The 16,180-nt window shown below is 38.6% G+C and overlaps 1 protein-coding gene across 3 annotated transcripts in view; it reads left to right on the top strand.

Moving 5' to 3' along the window:
* Positions 1-15,335, top strand: part of IRAK4 (interleukin 1 receptor associated kinase 4) — a 28,447-nt gene extending 13,112 nt beyond the window's left edge. For all 3 annotated transcript variants that reach the window (XM_055581335.1, XM_055581342.1, XM_055581350.1), the window contains exons 7-12: positions 1,942-2,056; positions 2,503-2,612; positions 8,193-8,376; positions 9,482-9,544; positions 13,915-14,073; positions 14,189-15,335. In XM_055581335.1, the coding sequence (XP_055437310.1) occupies positions 1,942-2,056; positions 2,503-2,612; positions 8,193-8,376; positions 9,482-9,544; positions 13,915-14,073; positions 14,189-14,224 (667 nt within the window). In that variant the 3' untranslated portion in view covers positions 14,225-15,335. The remainder of the gene's footprint in view (positions 1-1,941; positions 2,057-2,502; positions 2,613-8,192; positions 8,377-9,481; positions 9,545-13,914; positions 14,074-14,188) is intronic.
* The last annotated feature ends 845 nt before the right edge of the window (positions 15,336-16,180 follow it).

The raw sequence follows: 16,180 nt of genomic DNA on the forward strand, positions 1-16,180 counted from the left end.
ATTGCTAGTATTTTGTACTTGCTCCATGATGAGTGTGTGGCATTTTTCCGTGTTGAAACATTTAATATTAATTGCATAGCATTCCAGCATATATACAAATGTTTTATTTAACCATTACCCTTACATATTTGTTTCTAATTTTCAGTATTACAAATTAAAACGTCTTAAAATCTCTTTGTACATAAATATTTAAGTGCAACTCTGCCTTTTTCATCAGGAGACAGTCCTGGAAGAATTACTGGTTCTGAATGCACGAATTTTTTAAAGACTTTCTGAGTATTTGTCTAAATGACTTTGTAGTTGTTATAATAATTTGGTGGCTCAGATGGTAAAGAATCTGCCTGCAATGCAGGAGACCCAGGTTCAGTCCCAGGGTCCAGAAGATCTCCTGGAGAAGGGCATGGCAATCCACTCCAGTATTCTTGCCTGGAGAATCCCCATGGACGGAGCAACCTGGTGGACTACAGTCCATAGGGCCACAAAGAGTCAGACACGACTGAGTGACTTTCACTTCACATACTTCTACCAGCAGTTTATTGCAATTTCACAACTGCTACCACACTACCATTAAATATTATTGCTGTTTTTTTAAAATAAGTGTCAATCTCTGGCCCTTACTAGCAGAATAATCTCAGCTAAATTTCTTGTCTGTTTTCTCATCTGTAAAATGGGATAATTATTTTAATAATGAAATGTTTCACTAAGTTATTTTTTTTTTTTTTTAATTTTATTTTATTTTTAAACTTAACATAACTGTATTAGATTTTAAGGGTTAAGTAAAACAAAGCAGGTAAATCAAGTACCCCATGCCTTTTTAGTATAAACTCAGAAAATGTTACCTACTCATTTTTAAAGTGTGCCAATTTGGTGGAAAATGGAATACTTGCTGTTTTAATTTGCACTTCATAGAATATATTCTGGGCTCTCATATTTGTTGCTGTTTAGTCACTAAGTCCTGTCTGACTCTTTTGTGACCCCCATAAACTGTAGCCTACCAGGCTCCTTTGTCCAGGGGATTCTCCAGGCAAAAATTACTGGAGTGGGCTGACGTTTGCTTCTTCAGGGGATCTTCCCAGCCTAGGGATCGAACCTGCATCTCCTGCCTGGCAGGCTGATTCTTTACCACTGAGCCACCAGGGAAGCCTCTCATATATATTTGCTCATTTAATTCTCAGCATTTATGTTACATAATAGGCATTATTACCCACATTTATCAGGGAAAGTTGCTGAGGCTCAGTGAGTCTGTTAACTTGTAAAAGGTCACATTTCCAGGAGGTGGCAGAGCTGTACTTTAAACTTAGGACTTTGAGCTCAGATTTCTTTGTACTTACTGTACCGTAGATGCCTGCAGTTTTGTTATACTTCAGCTTTATTTAGTCTTATTAGTCTCAAGTATATAAAAAAACTCAGTTCAGTTCAGTTCAGTCACTCAGTCGTGTTCAACTCTTTGTGACCCCATGAATTGCAGCACTCCAGGCCTCCCTGTCCATCACCAACTCCCAGAGTTCACTCAAACTCATGTCCATCGAGTTGGTGATGCCATCCAGCCATCGCATCCTCTGTCATCCCCTTCTCCTCCTGCCCCCAATCCCTCCCAGCCTCAGAGTCATTTCGAATGAGTCAACTCTTCGCATGAGGTGGCCAAAGTACTGGAGTTTCAGCTTTAGCATCATTCCTTCCAAAGAAATCCCAGGACTGATCTCCTTCAGAATGGACTGGTTGGATCTCCTTGCAGTCCAAGGGACTCTCAAGAGTCTTCTCCAACACCACAGTTCAAAAGCATCAATTCTTTGGTGCTCATCCTTCTTCACAGTCCAACTCTATTGCATAAAGTTATTTCTTTCTCTTTTTTCTTTTAAAGCTCTAAATTGAATAACATAACCTTCAGGTAAATATGTGTATATATCATAATAATTTTGAATGGAAAATTATTTGCCACAGGTGTCAACATGAAAACTTAGTAGAATTACTTGGTTTCTCAAGTGATGGAGATGACCTCTGCTTAGTATATGTTTACATGCCCAATGGTTCATTGCTGGACAGACTGTCGTGCTTGGTAAGATGTTTTTTTATTAGGTTGTTTGGCTTCCTGTTTCTGTGTTGGATTCTAATATTTTCTCTGTGACAGAATATTTTAAATCTATTTAAATCTTTTAAAATCTATTAATATCTTTCCTAGTTTGTGAAAACTATACAGTTGTTATTTAAACAATTGGAATTCCCTTTCTATCAGATGATAATCTAAAATGTAAAATTATCAGTCAAGGCTAGACTTTGAAGATGCTCTCATATATTTTTATTGTTTGATAAGAAATGCTAACTTCCATTTGATCTTATTTAGCTATTATTGTTTAACAGCTTAAAAATTGGTAGTTCTAAATTCTTAGCAATGTAATAATATGGTCAGTAGCTGCTTAGAAGAAATGTTCTGTTATATATTTTCTATAGATTTTTTTAATTCTCCTCTTTTATTTTTAATTGGTTTGTTTCTTACTTCATAAGGATGGTACTCCCCCACTCTCTTGGTACATGAGATGCAAGATTGCCCAGGGTGCAGCTAATGGCCTCAGTTATTTACATGAAAACCATCATATTCATAGAGATATTAAAAGGTAAATGCCGCCTTTAAAAAGCTTTTGGAGAACTGTTAAAGAATAATTTTCTTTCACTGTTCCTATTCAGTAGTGACATGAACTTCTTAACTTGAAACATGCCGTGAAAGCTTGTCTCACTAAGGACGTCTATAATCTCCCTTATTTCAACCCAGTGACCTATTTCTAGTACTCATCCTAAGTAACCTGTGTTTTTTGTTTGTTTGTTTTTCACAGTATGTTATTCTGTTCTTCTTGTCAGAATTATTTTCTTATTTTCTGGATCATCACTCTTTTTTGAATCACTTTCATTCTTCATGAGTACATTTCAGTTATCTTCCTTGTTATGTATTTATTTAGTTAACAAATATTAATTGAGCATCCACTGTACAACAGGTACTGTAGATGGTATAGTTAGCAACAGTAGCATTTGTAGCATGTCAGCAATCAGATAATCACAAAATAATAGTAGAACTTTAGTGTATAGTCTATACAATTAATATAAAAAAAGGTTCCCTGAGAAAATTATACTTAAGCAGAGATCCAAAGAATGAACAAGACATGAGTGAGCACAATTTGAGGACATCTATAGAATATGGAGAAGGCAATGGCACCCCACTCCAGTACTCTTGCCTGGAAAATCCCATGGATGGAGGAGCCTGGTAGTCTGCAGTCCATGGGATCACTAAGAGTCGGACACGACTGAGCGACTTCACTCTTACTTTTCCCTTTCATGCATTGGAGAAGGAAATGGCAACCCACTCCAGTGTTCTTGCCTGAAGAATCCCAGGGATGGGGGAGCCTCGTGAGCTCCTGACTATGGGGTCACACAGAGTTGGACAGGACTGAAGTGACTTAGCAGCAGCATAGAATATGGGAAAGAGTATTCTAGGAATAAGGAAGCACATTTGTGAGACCAGTGTTCAGATGAACATGATGGATTACAGGAGGTGAAATAAATGACTGAAGTGCAGAAATTGAAGGAGTGATTGATAGATAAGATAAAATTATAAGGTAGGCAGAGAGCTAAGCCCTGTGTAGGACCTAATAGACCAAGATAAGAGCTTTAATTTTATCATAAGTATAATCAAATGATATTGAATAATTATAAGGAGGAATGTGGCATCATAGTTAAGTTTTGAGAAGATCACTTTGATGAGTATAGAGACTCATTTGTAAGAAAGGGTAGCTTGGAGCATGTCATAGAAGATTTGGTGGTAACAGTTTATATGAAGAAATGTGAACAGATTCTTGCTTACTCTTGGCTGCAGGGTGGGTGGGTGGCATTCAGGGAGAGGAACATGTCAGGAAGGACAGCAGGATTTATGGCTTCCAGAACCGCATTCTGGAATGATTGTGGCATGATTCATTTACAGAGAAAGCACTGAAAGAGGACAAGATTGGGAATGGAAAATGTGAGTTCTCTTTTGTACATGTTGTGTTATGCTAAGTCACTTCAGTCATTTCCGACTCTGTGCGACCCCATAGACGGCAGCCCACCAGGCGCCCCCGTCCCTGGGATTCTCCAGTCAAGAACACTGGAGTGGGCTGCCATTTGCTTCTCCAATGCATGAAAGTGAAAAGTGAAAGTGAAGTCGCTCAGTCATGTCCGACTCTTAGCGACCCCATGGATTGCAGCCTAACAGGCTCCTCCATCCATGGGATTTTCCAAGCAAGAGTACTGGAGTGGGGTGCCATTGCCTTCTCCGACATGTTGTGTTAGAGGTTCCTTTAAAATACAGAAGTGGGTAGAGATGTTAATCAGTGTGACATACATGTTGGAGCTGAAAGAAGTCTGAGCTGAAGATATCAATTTCTGTGTTACTTATGTGTAGGTTGAAGAGCTACCATATAGTTACCTTAACTTTAAGAAAGATAGATAGGAAAATGTTACAAGATTTAGCCCTGAGGAACTTTAAGACTTAATGGCCAAGTAGAACAAAATGAGTCTAAAAAGGAATCCAAGAACGTATGCAAGGAAGCTGAAAACCAGGAGAGTGTGGTATCCCTGAGAACAAAGAAAGAGAGTTGCCTGAGAAGAATTAGTCCAAATTTCCAGTTGCTTTTTGGAAGTCAGAATGAAGACTGAAAAATGACACATTTTAAAACACATTTAAATGAGGCATTTGATTAGTGCCATGAAGGTCATTAATGACTTTTGGGAAATCTATTTCCATGTAGTAATTGGGTCAGAATTCGGATGGTAGTTTCATGAAAAGATGGGCTCAATAAAGGACAGAAATGGTATGGACCTAATAGAAGCAGAAGATATTAAGAAGAGGTGGCAAGAATACACAGAAGAAATGTACAAAAATGAGCTTCACAACCCAGATAATCATGATGGTATGATCACTCACCTAGAGCCAGACATCCTGGAATGTGAAGTCAAGTGGGCCTTAGAAAGCATCACTACGAACAAAGCTAGTGGAGGTGATGGAATTCCAGTTGAGCTATTTCAAATCCTGAAAGATGATGCTGCGAAAGTACTGCACTCAATATGCCAGAAAATTTGGAAAACTTAGCAGTGGCCACAGGACTGGAAAAGGTCCGTTTTCATTCCAATCCCAAAGAAAGGCAATGCAAAAGAATGCTCAAACTACCACACAATTGCACTCATCTCACATGCTAGTAAAGTAATGCTCAAAATTCTCCAAGCCAGGCTTCAGCAATATGTGAACCGTGAAATTTCAGATGTTCAAGCTGGTTTTAGAAAAGGCAGAGGAACCAGAGATCAAATTGCCAACATCTGCTGGATCATGGAAAAAGCAAGAGAGTTCCAGAAAAACATCTATTTCTGCTTTATTGACTATGCCAAAGCCTTTGACTGTGTGGATCACAATAAACTGTGGGAAATTCTGAAAGAGATGGGAATACCAGACCACCTGACCTGCCTCTTGAGAAACCTATATGCAGGTCAGGAAGCAACAGTTATGGGGCAACAGTTAGTACTGGACATGGAACAACAGACTGGTTCCAAATAGGAAAAGGAGTATGTCAAGGCTGTGTATTGTCATCCTGCTTATTTAACTTGTATGCAGAGTACATCATGAGAAACGCTGGGCTGGATGAAGCACAAGCTGGAATGAAGATTGCTGGGAGAAATATCAATAACGTCAGCTATACAGATGACACCACCCTTATGGCAGAACCTGAAGAGGAACTAAAAAGCCTCTTGAAAGTGAAAGAGGAGAGTGAAAAAGTTGGATTAAAGCTCAACATTCAGAAAAGCGAAGATCATGGCATCCAGTCCCATCACTTCATAGGAAATAGATGGGGAAACAGTGGAAACAGTGTCAGACTTCCTTTGGGGGTGCTCCAAAATCACTGCAGATGGTGACTGCAGCCATGAAATTAAAAGATGCTTGCTCCTTGGAAGGAAAGTTATGACCAACCTAGACAGCATATTGAAAAGCAGAGATATTACTTTGCCAACAAAGGTCTGTCTAGTCAAGGCTATGGTTTTTCCAGTGGTCATGTATGGATATGAGAGTTGGACTGTGAAGAAAGCTGAGTGCCGAAGAATTGATGCTTTTGAACTGTGGTGCTAGAGAAGACTCGAGAGTCCCTGGGACTGCAAGGAGGTCCAACCAGTCCATCCTAAAGGAGATCAGTCCTGAGTGTTCATTGGAAGGACTGATGCTACATTGAAACTCCAACACTTTGGCCACCTCATGCAAAGAGTTGACTTATTGGAAAAGACCCTGATGCTGGGAGGGATTGGGGGCAGGAGGAGAAGGGGACAGCAGAGGATGAGATGGCTGGATGGCATCACTGACTTGATGGACGTTGAGTTTGAGTGAACTCCGGGAGTTGGTAATGGACAGGGAGGCCTGGCGTGCTGCAATTCATGGGGTCGCAAAGATCGGACATGACTGAGTGACTGAACTGAACTGAACTAAGGAGAGAGTGAAATATGAGTATAGACAAGTCTGATGAGACAGTTTTATTTAGCCCATGAAGGGGGATAGCTGGAAATCAATGTGTTATTCAGCAAATTTTTTTTTTTTTTTAAGATGGCAGAGACCAAAGCATGCTTTTATGCCTGTGGGAAGAGGGGTGTGATAGAGCAGAAGAGAGAAGTGAGATAGTTTATAGAACAAGGTTCCTGAGAATGTAGAAAGGAGTCCCCGTAGAGGGACTGGGCTTAGAAAAGAGAAGATACACCATCTCCCATCCCTTATTTGGTGTATTCTAACTGATGTGTATTCTAATTGATTGCTACCTCATTGTCTTTTCTGTTAATCCTGCATATTCTTACTAAGGGATATGTTGACTTCAACTGCTACCTTCGTATGGGTGACTCAAATCTATATCAGTAGCCTCCAGTCCTATATTTTCAGTGTGTCCAGACCAAATCACCCTACCACAATGTTCCATAGCAGTTCCAAAGTCAACATGTTAGAAGTCAAATTCATTTCTCTTCCAACCCCAAATTCTTCTCTCTGTGTTTCTTTCCTGATCAAGTGAAGTCAGTATTCATCCTATCTTCTAAGCTAAAGACTTCCTCATTCCCCATACCATACACATTACAAGATTCTGTTGAGTGTACCTCAGAATTTGCACCTCCTTTTCTCCCCAGCCTTTATTTACACTTTCACTACCTCTTATTTGCTCTTTTACAAACTCTCCTGGCCATCCTTTAATTGGTGTGTGCCAGTTCTTGTCTACGCTCTAATACACTGCCAGGTCGTGGTTCTGAAAATCAAGTTTGATAACATCATTCCCCACTGTGAAACATTTAGCTGGCATTCTGTTGCTTCCAGGATAAAGTTCAAGTTCTCCTCACATTCCATTGACACCAGTTCTTCAAATTGAGCATGTTTTTTGTTTTCATCACTGTGTCCATTCTGTTCCATTTGCCTCAAATGCCTTTCTTTCCCTCAATAACCTCAACTTCTAATAATCCTTCAAGACTACACACGCTTTTCACCTTCTCCTTGAAGTGTTCTGCAGTTCTTCTGCACACACAGTTGTTCTCTCAGCATTTTGTACCTAATATCACCATTAGGAATTTTAAAAAATTATTTCTATACCTTTGTCACAGACAAGATTCTAAGATTGTCCCCATGCCCAGCACTGAGCTTAAATACTGTAACACGTTGTGGGTCTTCAATAAAGTTTTGTTGAATGAAAGTCTGATTGTATGAGCAAGTGCATAAAATAAATGAATTAAGATCTTTTAGCCATATTCTTTCCTCTTCAAAAGATTTCAGAGAGAGTACCCCCTAAGAAATGATATAGTTGAGATACTCTGGTTGGAAGTTTGTTTTTAAATGAATTGAGAAATTTTAGGGGAGGAATTGAGAAGGGTGCTTTAGTATACTTTGAGGGAAGTTGCCCTATAATAAATTATTTGTGAAATAATAAAAATATCACTAATGTGAAGAGTTTTACTTCACTTTTTTTTTCAAATTTTCCTTACAGAAACAAAAAGAAGACAGATTTATTATTCTTTAGCTATAATCCTTAATCCAGATTTATTTACATAAATTCAACCTTTTATGATGTGTATTATAAAATAGAATATTCTGTAAATATATACAGTGTTATACCTTCCTAAGGAACTATTTGATTTGTTGAAAAAGAAAAACTGTTTTTCAGTGCAAATATCTTATTAGATGAAGACTTTACAGCCAAAATATCTGACTTTGGGCTTGCACGGGCTTCTGAGAAGTTTGCCCAGACAGTCATGACTAGCAGAATTGTGGGAACAACAGCTTATATGGCACCTGAAGCTTTGCGAGGAGAAATTACACCCAAATCTGACATCTACAGCTTTGGTGTGGTAAGTTTCATATATATGTATTTATGTATACATATAATAGGCTTCCCAGGTGGTGCTAGTGGTAAAGAACCTGCCTGTCAATGCAGGAGGTATGAGATATGGGTTTGATCCCTGGGTCAGGAAGATTCCCTGGAGGAGGGCATGGCAACCCACTCCAGTGTTCTTGCCTGGAGAAGCCCATGGACAGAGGAGCCTGGTGGGTCGCAAAGAGTTGGATGCAACTGAAGCAACTTAGCATGCATGCACACGTACTTGTAATATATTATATTTTACTATATATATAATTAGTAACGATAATCATTCTGGCTGTATTTGTGAAATTGAAATAGAATATTTTGAATACACCTATGTTGCTTAGCTCTCATATGTAAAGATATAAATTGCCCACTTTAACCTATAGTTAAATGAGAAAGTAATAAAAACTTCTCTGAATTTGTAAGGCTTTTAAATTGATTTCTGAAATTACTGTAAGAAATAATATTTTTGCCACATGAATTAGCATGAAACTTAGTATATAAATTGTGTCCTACAGTATGCATGTTAGTGTCGTATTTTAAAGAGGAAATGTTTTGAAGGAAATATTTTGTGGCATTTTCTGATCTATCAGTTTGATAATAACCTTTTATGATGGTGTAAGGAGTGGGGTGGGAGTGGTTGGAGAATTGGAAAATCCTTTCTCTTTTACACTCGTATGTGTTTCTTTTACGGATGTCTACTGTCATAACACTATGAAGTTAAGGCACAAGTTTGTAGGATATGAGGTTTAGAAAATAGTATTCTCCTAAAAGCCAGAGAAAATTATTGTTGTGAAATATCTTCTGCAAGACAGGAAAAAGAGTATGTCCAGAACACATATTTTGGGGGGCTGATTGTTTAGTAAGTTGCCAGTATTAAAGAACTGTGTGTGGAGATGGATGAGTTCTGAGGTGTCAGGGAAGAAAGGGTGGTAAGAAATGACCACAGCTTGTGTTCTTTCCACTTTCATGCCTAAAAGGCATGCAGTGTGTGGAAATGGTTCATTCGATTTCATAATCAAGAGCCATGTTCCTTCCAGTTTCTATATGTTGTCTTGAGTCATATTTATGGGTTTTACTTTTCTTCTTAGGTTTTACTAGAAATAATAACTGGACTTCCAGCTGTGGATGAACACCGTGAACCTCAGTTATTGGTAATTGAAAGATTTCATTTTTCTAGTTCTTTTCTCTTACATTTATAATCTAAATTTATGTGGGTAAATTTGGCATTTGGAAATGTCATTTTCTATTGGCAATCTTTCTGTTGGCCATTACATAGTGACATATGGAAAAAGCATCAATTATTTTTAATCTGAGCTCTGCCATGAAATATTTGTGAAGCTTGGAGAAGACACTGATATAGTCTATGTTCTAGTTTCTTTGTAGCTAAAATCACAATGGAGCTGTATGATTTCTGAGATCTCCTCTAGTGTATTTTTATTTTGTTACTTTCATGGTGATTACTAATACCATTTTCAGAGGAAAAATAACATTCTTCATTAGAAATTTCTGTCAGACTAGAATTGCTAATAAAATTCTTTCTCCATTTCTATTGTGGAATATTATTCAATAAAGTTATTATAGAAAATTTTACCTGTGTATTATATAGGGATTCATTGACAATTATATAAATAGACTAACTGAATGCTAAAACTACAGGAAAGTTATGCCATGCCTTGTTTTCCTGTGTTCTAAATTTTAAGAACTTACAGGGTCTTATAAAGTTAAAAATTTACATAAATACTACCACATATGTTTTTCATAAAATTATTCAAATACCTCATCTCAGTTCAGTTGTTCAGTCATTTCCAAATCCTTGCAACCCCATGGACTGCAGCACTCCAGGCTTCCCTGTCAATCACCAACTCCCAGAGCCTACTCAAACTCACATCCATCACATCGGTGATGCCATCCAACCATCTCATCCTCTGTCATCTGCTTCTCCTCCTGCCTTCAGCCTTTCCCAGCATCAGGTTCTTTTCCAGTGAGTCAGTTTTTCACATCAGGTGGCCAAAATATTGGAGGTGAAGCTTCAGCATCAGTTCTTCCAGTGTGTCTTCAGGACTGATCTCCTTTAGGATGGACTGGTTGGATCTCCTTGCAGTCCAATGGACTCTCAAGAGTCTTCTCCAGCACCACAGTTCACAAACATCAATTCTTCAGCACTAAGCTTTCTTTCTAGTCCAACTCTCACATCCATACATGACTACTGGAAAAACCATAGCCTTGACTAGATGGACCTTTGTTGGCAAAGTAATGTCTCTGCTTTTTAATATGCTGTCTAGGTTGGCCATAACTTCTTCCAAGGAGCAAGCATCTTTTAATTTCATGGCTGCAGTGATTTGGTGCCCAAGAAAATAAAGTCTCTCACTGTTTCCATTGTTTCCCCATTTATTTGCTATGAAGTGATGGGACCGGATGCCATGATCTTAGTTTTCTGAATGTTGAGCTTTCAGCCAACTTTTTCACTCTCCTCTTTCACTTACATCAAGAGGCTCTTTAGTTCTTTGTCACTTTGTGCCAAAAGCTTTAGTGTAGTCAATAAAGCAATAGTAGATATCTTTCTGGAACTTTCTTGCTTTTTCAGTGATCCAGCGGATGTTGGCATTTTGATTTCTAGTTCCTCTGCCTTTTCTAAAACCAGCTTGAACCTCTGGAAGTTCACGGTTCACGTTCTGTTGAAGCCTGGCTTGGAGAATTTTGAGCATTACTTTACTAGCGTGTGAGATGAGTGCAATTGTGCGGTAGTTTGAGCATTCTTTTGCATTGCCTTTCTTTGGGATTGGAATGAAAACTGACCTTTTCCAGTCCTGTGGCCACTGCTGAGTTTTTCAGATTTTCTGGCATATTGAGTGCAGCACTTTCATAGCATCATCTTTTAGGGTTTGAAATAGCTCAACTGGAGTTCCATCACCTCCACTAGCTTTGTTCATAATGATACTTCCTAAGGCCCACTTGACTTCACATTCCAGGATGTCTGGCTCTAGGTGAGTGATCACACCATCATGGTTATCTGGGTCATGAAGTTCTTTTTTGTATAGTTCTGTGTATTCTTGCCACCTCTTCTTAATATCTTCTCCTTCTGTTAGGTCCATACCATTCCTGTCCTTAATTGTGCCCATCTTTGTATGAAATGTTCCCTTGGTATCTCTGATTTTCTTGAAAAGATCTCCAGTCTTCCCCATTCAATTGTTTTCCTCTATTTCTTTGCATTGATCGCTGAGGAAGGCTTTCTTATCTCTCCTTGCTATTCTTTGGAACTCTGCATTGAAATGGGTATATCTTTCCTTTTCTCCTTTGCCTTTAGCTTCTCTTCTATTCTCAGCTATTTGTAAGACCTACACTGACTTTATTCTAATTTCTGTGTTCTAATGGGACAAACCACTCTGACAAATTCAGACATGGGTATACCAGATTATTTCCCTAGAACAAAGATTAGAAAGTCAAAAGGTATAATATATTTTCTCAAAGGCTTATGCCATATTTTTAAGAAAAACCCTATACTATAATATTGCTACAGATGTCCCTTATATAAGTATATATTATAAAGCTTGCCATGGGTTCTTGGAAATGTATAATGAATATTGAAAAGTGAAAGTGAACGTCACTCAGTCATGTCCAACTCTGCAACCCCATGAAGTATATGGTCCATGGAATTCTCCAGGCCAGAATAATGGAGTGGGCAGCCTTTTCTTTCTCCAGGGGATCATCCCAACCCAGGGATCGAACTCAGGTCTCCCACAGTGCAAGCAGATTCTTTACCAGCTGAGCCAAAGGGAAGCCTAAGAATACAGGAATGGGTAGCCTGTCCCTTCTCCAGTGAATCTTCCCAACCCAGGAATCGAACTGTGGTCTCCTGCATTGCAGGCAGATTCTTTACCAACTGAATACTACGTGGTATCTAATATTTTACAGTAAAGTATATACATAAAGCCTCCAATTGTTATGAAAAGTTAATATTTTCATAATATTTCATAATATTTTATACAGTATGAATGCATGCTCAGTCATATCTAACTCTTTGCAACGCCATGGACTGTAACCCACCAGGCTTCTCTGTAGCACATAGTGAAATTTTGTCTTTATCAATGAAATAAATCTTCTGTTCCATGGGTTATTGGAGGTTAGGAAAGAAGCCTGGGCTGGAGTTACAGTTTTTGAGCCATTCATGTACAGGCATACATAAAGCTTTGGATGTTGAATGTATTTTACAGAGAAAGTGTATAGATTAAAAATATAGGAGGGAAAAAGATTACCACCACAAAAATAGGACTTTCAATGACAGATTTACTCTCTCATAGTTCTGGAAACCAAAAGTTGAAATCAAAGTTTTGTCCAGGCACCATTCCCTCTGGATACTCTAGGGGAGAGTCTTTCCTTGCCTCTTCCAGCTTCCAGTGGCTGTTGATATTCCTTGACTTGTAGCCACATCCCTCTACTGTCTGCCCCTGTGATCACATTGTCTTCCCCTCTGTGTGTGTGTGTGTATGTGTTTCTTTCTTATACAAATGTGTATCATTGGATTTAAGGCCTACCTGGGTAATCCAGGATGCTGCTGCTACTGCTAAGTCGCTTCAGTCGTGTCCGACTCTGTGCAACCCCATAGACGGCAGCCCACCAGGCTCCCCTGTCCCTGGGATTCTCCAGGCAAGAACACTGGAGTGGGTTGCCATGTCCTTCTCCAATGCATGAAAGTGAAAAGTGAAAGTGAAGTCGCTCAGTCATGTCTGACTCTTAGCGACCCCATGGACTGCGGCCTACCAGGCTCCTCCTTCCATGGGATTTTCCAGGCAAGAGTACTGGAGTGGGGTGCCATTGCCTTCTCCGATGATGATCTCATCTCAAATTGCTTAACATAATTACATCTGCAAAGACCTTTTTCTCCAAATACAGTTATAGTCACAGGTTCTGGGGATCAGGACTTGGACATTTCTTTTGGGGGACCACTGCTCAACCACTACAGCATTCTCGTTCTCCACCTCTCTCCGTATTCGTTACCTTTTCATCATGGCCTTGCCCCCTTTTTCCTCCTCCCTCTTTCTCTTGATTCAACAGTGTGAGTACCCATAGAGCAGTGTGCTTGTGCAGAGAGGAAGATCTGCATTCAGAGTTGGAATTGCATCATTGGGAGCACAGCAGAGGAGTAGACCTCACTGTGCTGGAAGCCTAGTAAGGGCTGCTAATGAGCATATGAGAGGAATACACATAAACACAAAAATCCTAAGGCAAATGGCTAAACGTTTCTAGGAAGGAGATATGTATGTATGTATTAATATAAGTAAGTAAATAAATGGAGTTTGTCCTAGATGTCCTTAATTCTTAATAAGGTTACAACAGCAGATAGTAAATATGAGTAAATGTTATTATAATGTAGATTAAATAATTTAAATGTATTATTTTATAACATAGTAATATTAATTAGTTATACATATAATTTGTATTTATTTATAAATACACTTATGAATTTACCTGATTTGTTTCTCTTTTATTTGAAACTTTTAAAGTTTTAACTTTTGCCTTAAAGCTAGATATTAAAGAAGAAATTGAAGATGAAGAAAAGACAATTGAAGATTATGTTGATAAGAAGATGAATGACATTGATTCCACTTCCATTGAAACTATGTACTCTGTTGCCAGTCAGTGTCTGCATGAAAAGAAAAATAAGAGACCAGACATTAAGAAGGTATTCATTTTTACATGTATTTAAAATGTGAAGGAGGTGGAGTCTGTCATTTTTTCCCACGTGTACATTTCCAATCAATTATGTAATGCGTTTGTTTTCTCTTTCTTTATAAAAGGTTCAACAGCTGCTAGAAGAAATGACAGTTTCTTAAAACTACTGGAATAGACTCTTGGATTTTTATATACAGCTATCTAAATCATTTTTTAAACTAAAGGTTTTTTTTTTTTTTTGTAAGTATTCTTTATCTTATAAGGCAGCATGGTGAAATGCAGTGGTTATTAAAGCTTATGTAGAACTCACAATATAGAGGACAAACAATAGTCGAACCACTGTTGCAGCGCTTAACCCAACTTTCTTAGAGTCACTCTGAGTTCTTACAGTAATCCCTGAGATATCTCCTCGGAACCTCAGCAAACACAGTTTGAAAACTCAGAATTAGCTAAACAGAGGATGGGACTATAGGGTGGAAAGACCCTGTGCTGAAGCCTGACTCTACTCCTAATTTTCTGTAAAGCTTTGGGCAATGTCTTAGCTGCTTTGAGCCTTGTTTTTTCACCTGTAGTGTTGGATTAATACCTACTGTGCCTCTCTGACAGGTAGTCATGATGCAGAGTATGTACAAGCACTTTGTAACTTGTAAAGGGATATAAAATTTAATGTTTATATAAATAATGATAAAATCCTGTTATAGTTTTCATTTGTTTATAGGGTCATGTTCAGAGTGTGCCATTAGCAGCCATTCACCATAAGCCAGTTATGCCCTGATGGTACTCCCATGATGATGTGGCCATTATTAGATTATGTTATGTGGCAAATTTGAAGGTGTTTTGAGATGCAGTTAAGGTCCCTCATCTGCTGACTTTGAGTATCAATAAGAAGATGCTGTTTTAGGGGCCTGACCTAATAAGGTAAGCTCTTACAAGAAGTCTGAGCGATCCTCCTGTGGACCTTGAATTAAGCTACCATGTTGTAGGAAGGCCGCATTGGCTATAAAATACTGGTAGCCTCTAGGAGATGAGAGCTACCTTCCAGTTATCAGTCAGCAAGAAAAATCTGGAACCTTGGTTGTGTAAGACCAAGAAACTCAATTTTCCAAAAACCTGAATTAGCTTAGAAGAGTACTTTAAATTTCAGATAATACCATAAACCCTGCTGACGCCTAAATTTCAGCCTTGTGAGACCCTCAGTAGCAAACATGGATTTCTGTGCCTGGACTTGTGACATACAAAATTGTGAGATAATAAATGAGTTGCTATAAGCTACTAAGTCTGTGATTTTTTTTATGCAGCAATAGAAAATGAATATAGATATTCCCATGATTCTCCCATGGCGACATTCCACCATGTTCATAGGTTATATCCACAATACCAGGTTATCTGCAATTACTCATTCATTCAATAATCTTGATATCATTAGTTCTTTCATTAACCCTCTCAAGAATGGGCAGAGTGAGCTATAGTAGAAGACGATTGTCCTCTATATTATTTAGACTTTCCTAAATGCTTTCTTGGGAAACAAAGATAGTACACTTTTCAAATCACCTTTATAAACTAAGCATTTAAGCAAAAAGAAATGTTTGCTAGTGGAAAAGGAAAATAAGTAAAATCACTTGATAACAGTCCCACTAGGAACACACATAATTTGAGGTACACTATGGCTTATAACTGAAAATTATGCTGTTTGAAAATATAATGAGAATTTGATTATTTCTTGAAATAAAAAGGTAAACGAGGAGCCAGGTTTCAAATCCACTCTCATATTTAAGCCTATGCTCTTAACCCCTCAGCTCTCTCTCTTTCTCCTCAGTCTTCCTCCACCTGTCAACTAACTTATCTCATGGTTATTGGGATCCTAAAGGAGATCCAACCAGTCCATTGTGAAGGAGATCAGCCCTGGGATTTCTTTGGAAGGAATGATGCTAAAGCTGAAACTCCAGTACTTTGGCCACCTCATGCGAAGAGTTGACTCATTGGAAAGACTCTGATGCTGGGAGGGATTGGGAGCAGGAGGAGAAGGGAACGACAGAGGATGAGATGGCTGGATGGCATCACTGACTCAATGGATGTGAGTCTGAGTGAACTCCGGGAGCTGGTGATGGACAGGGAGG

The sequence above is a fragment of the Bubalus kerabau genome, chromosome 1, assembly GCF_029407905.1.
Source record: "Bubalus kerabau isolate K-KA32 ecotype Philippines breed swamp buffalo chromosome 1, PCC_UOA_SB_1v2, whole genome shotgun sequence".
NCBI lineage: Eukaryota > Metazoa > Chordata > Mammalia > Artiodactyla > Bovidae > Bubalus > Bubalus kerabau.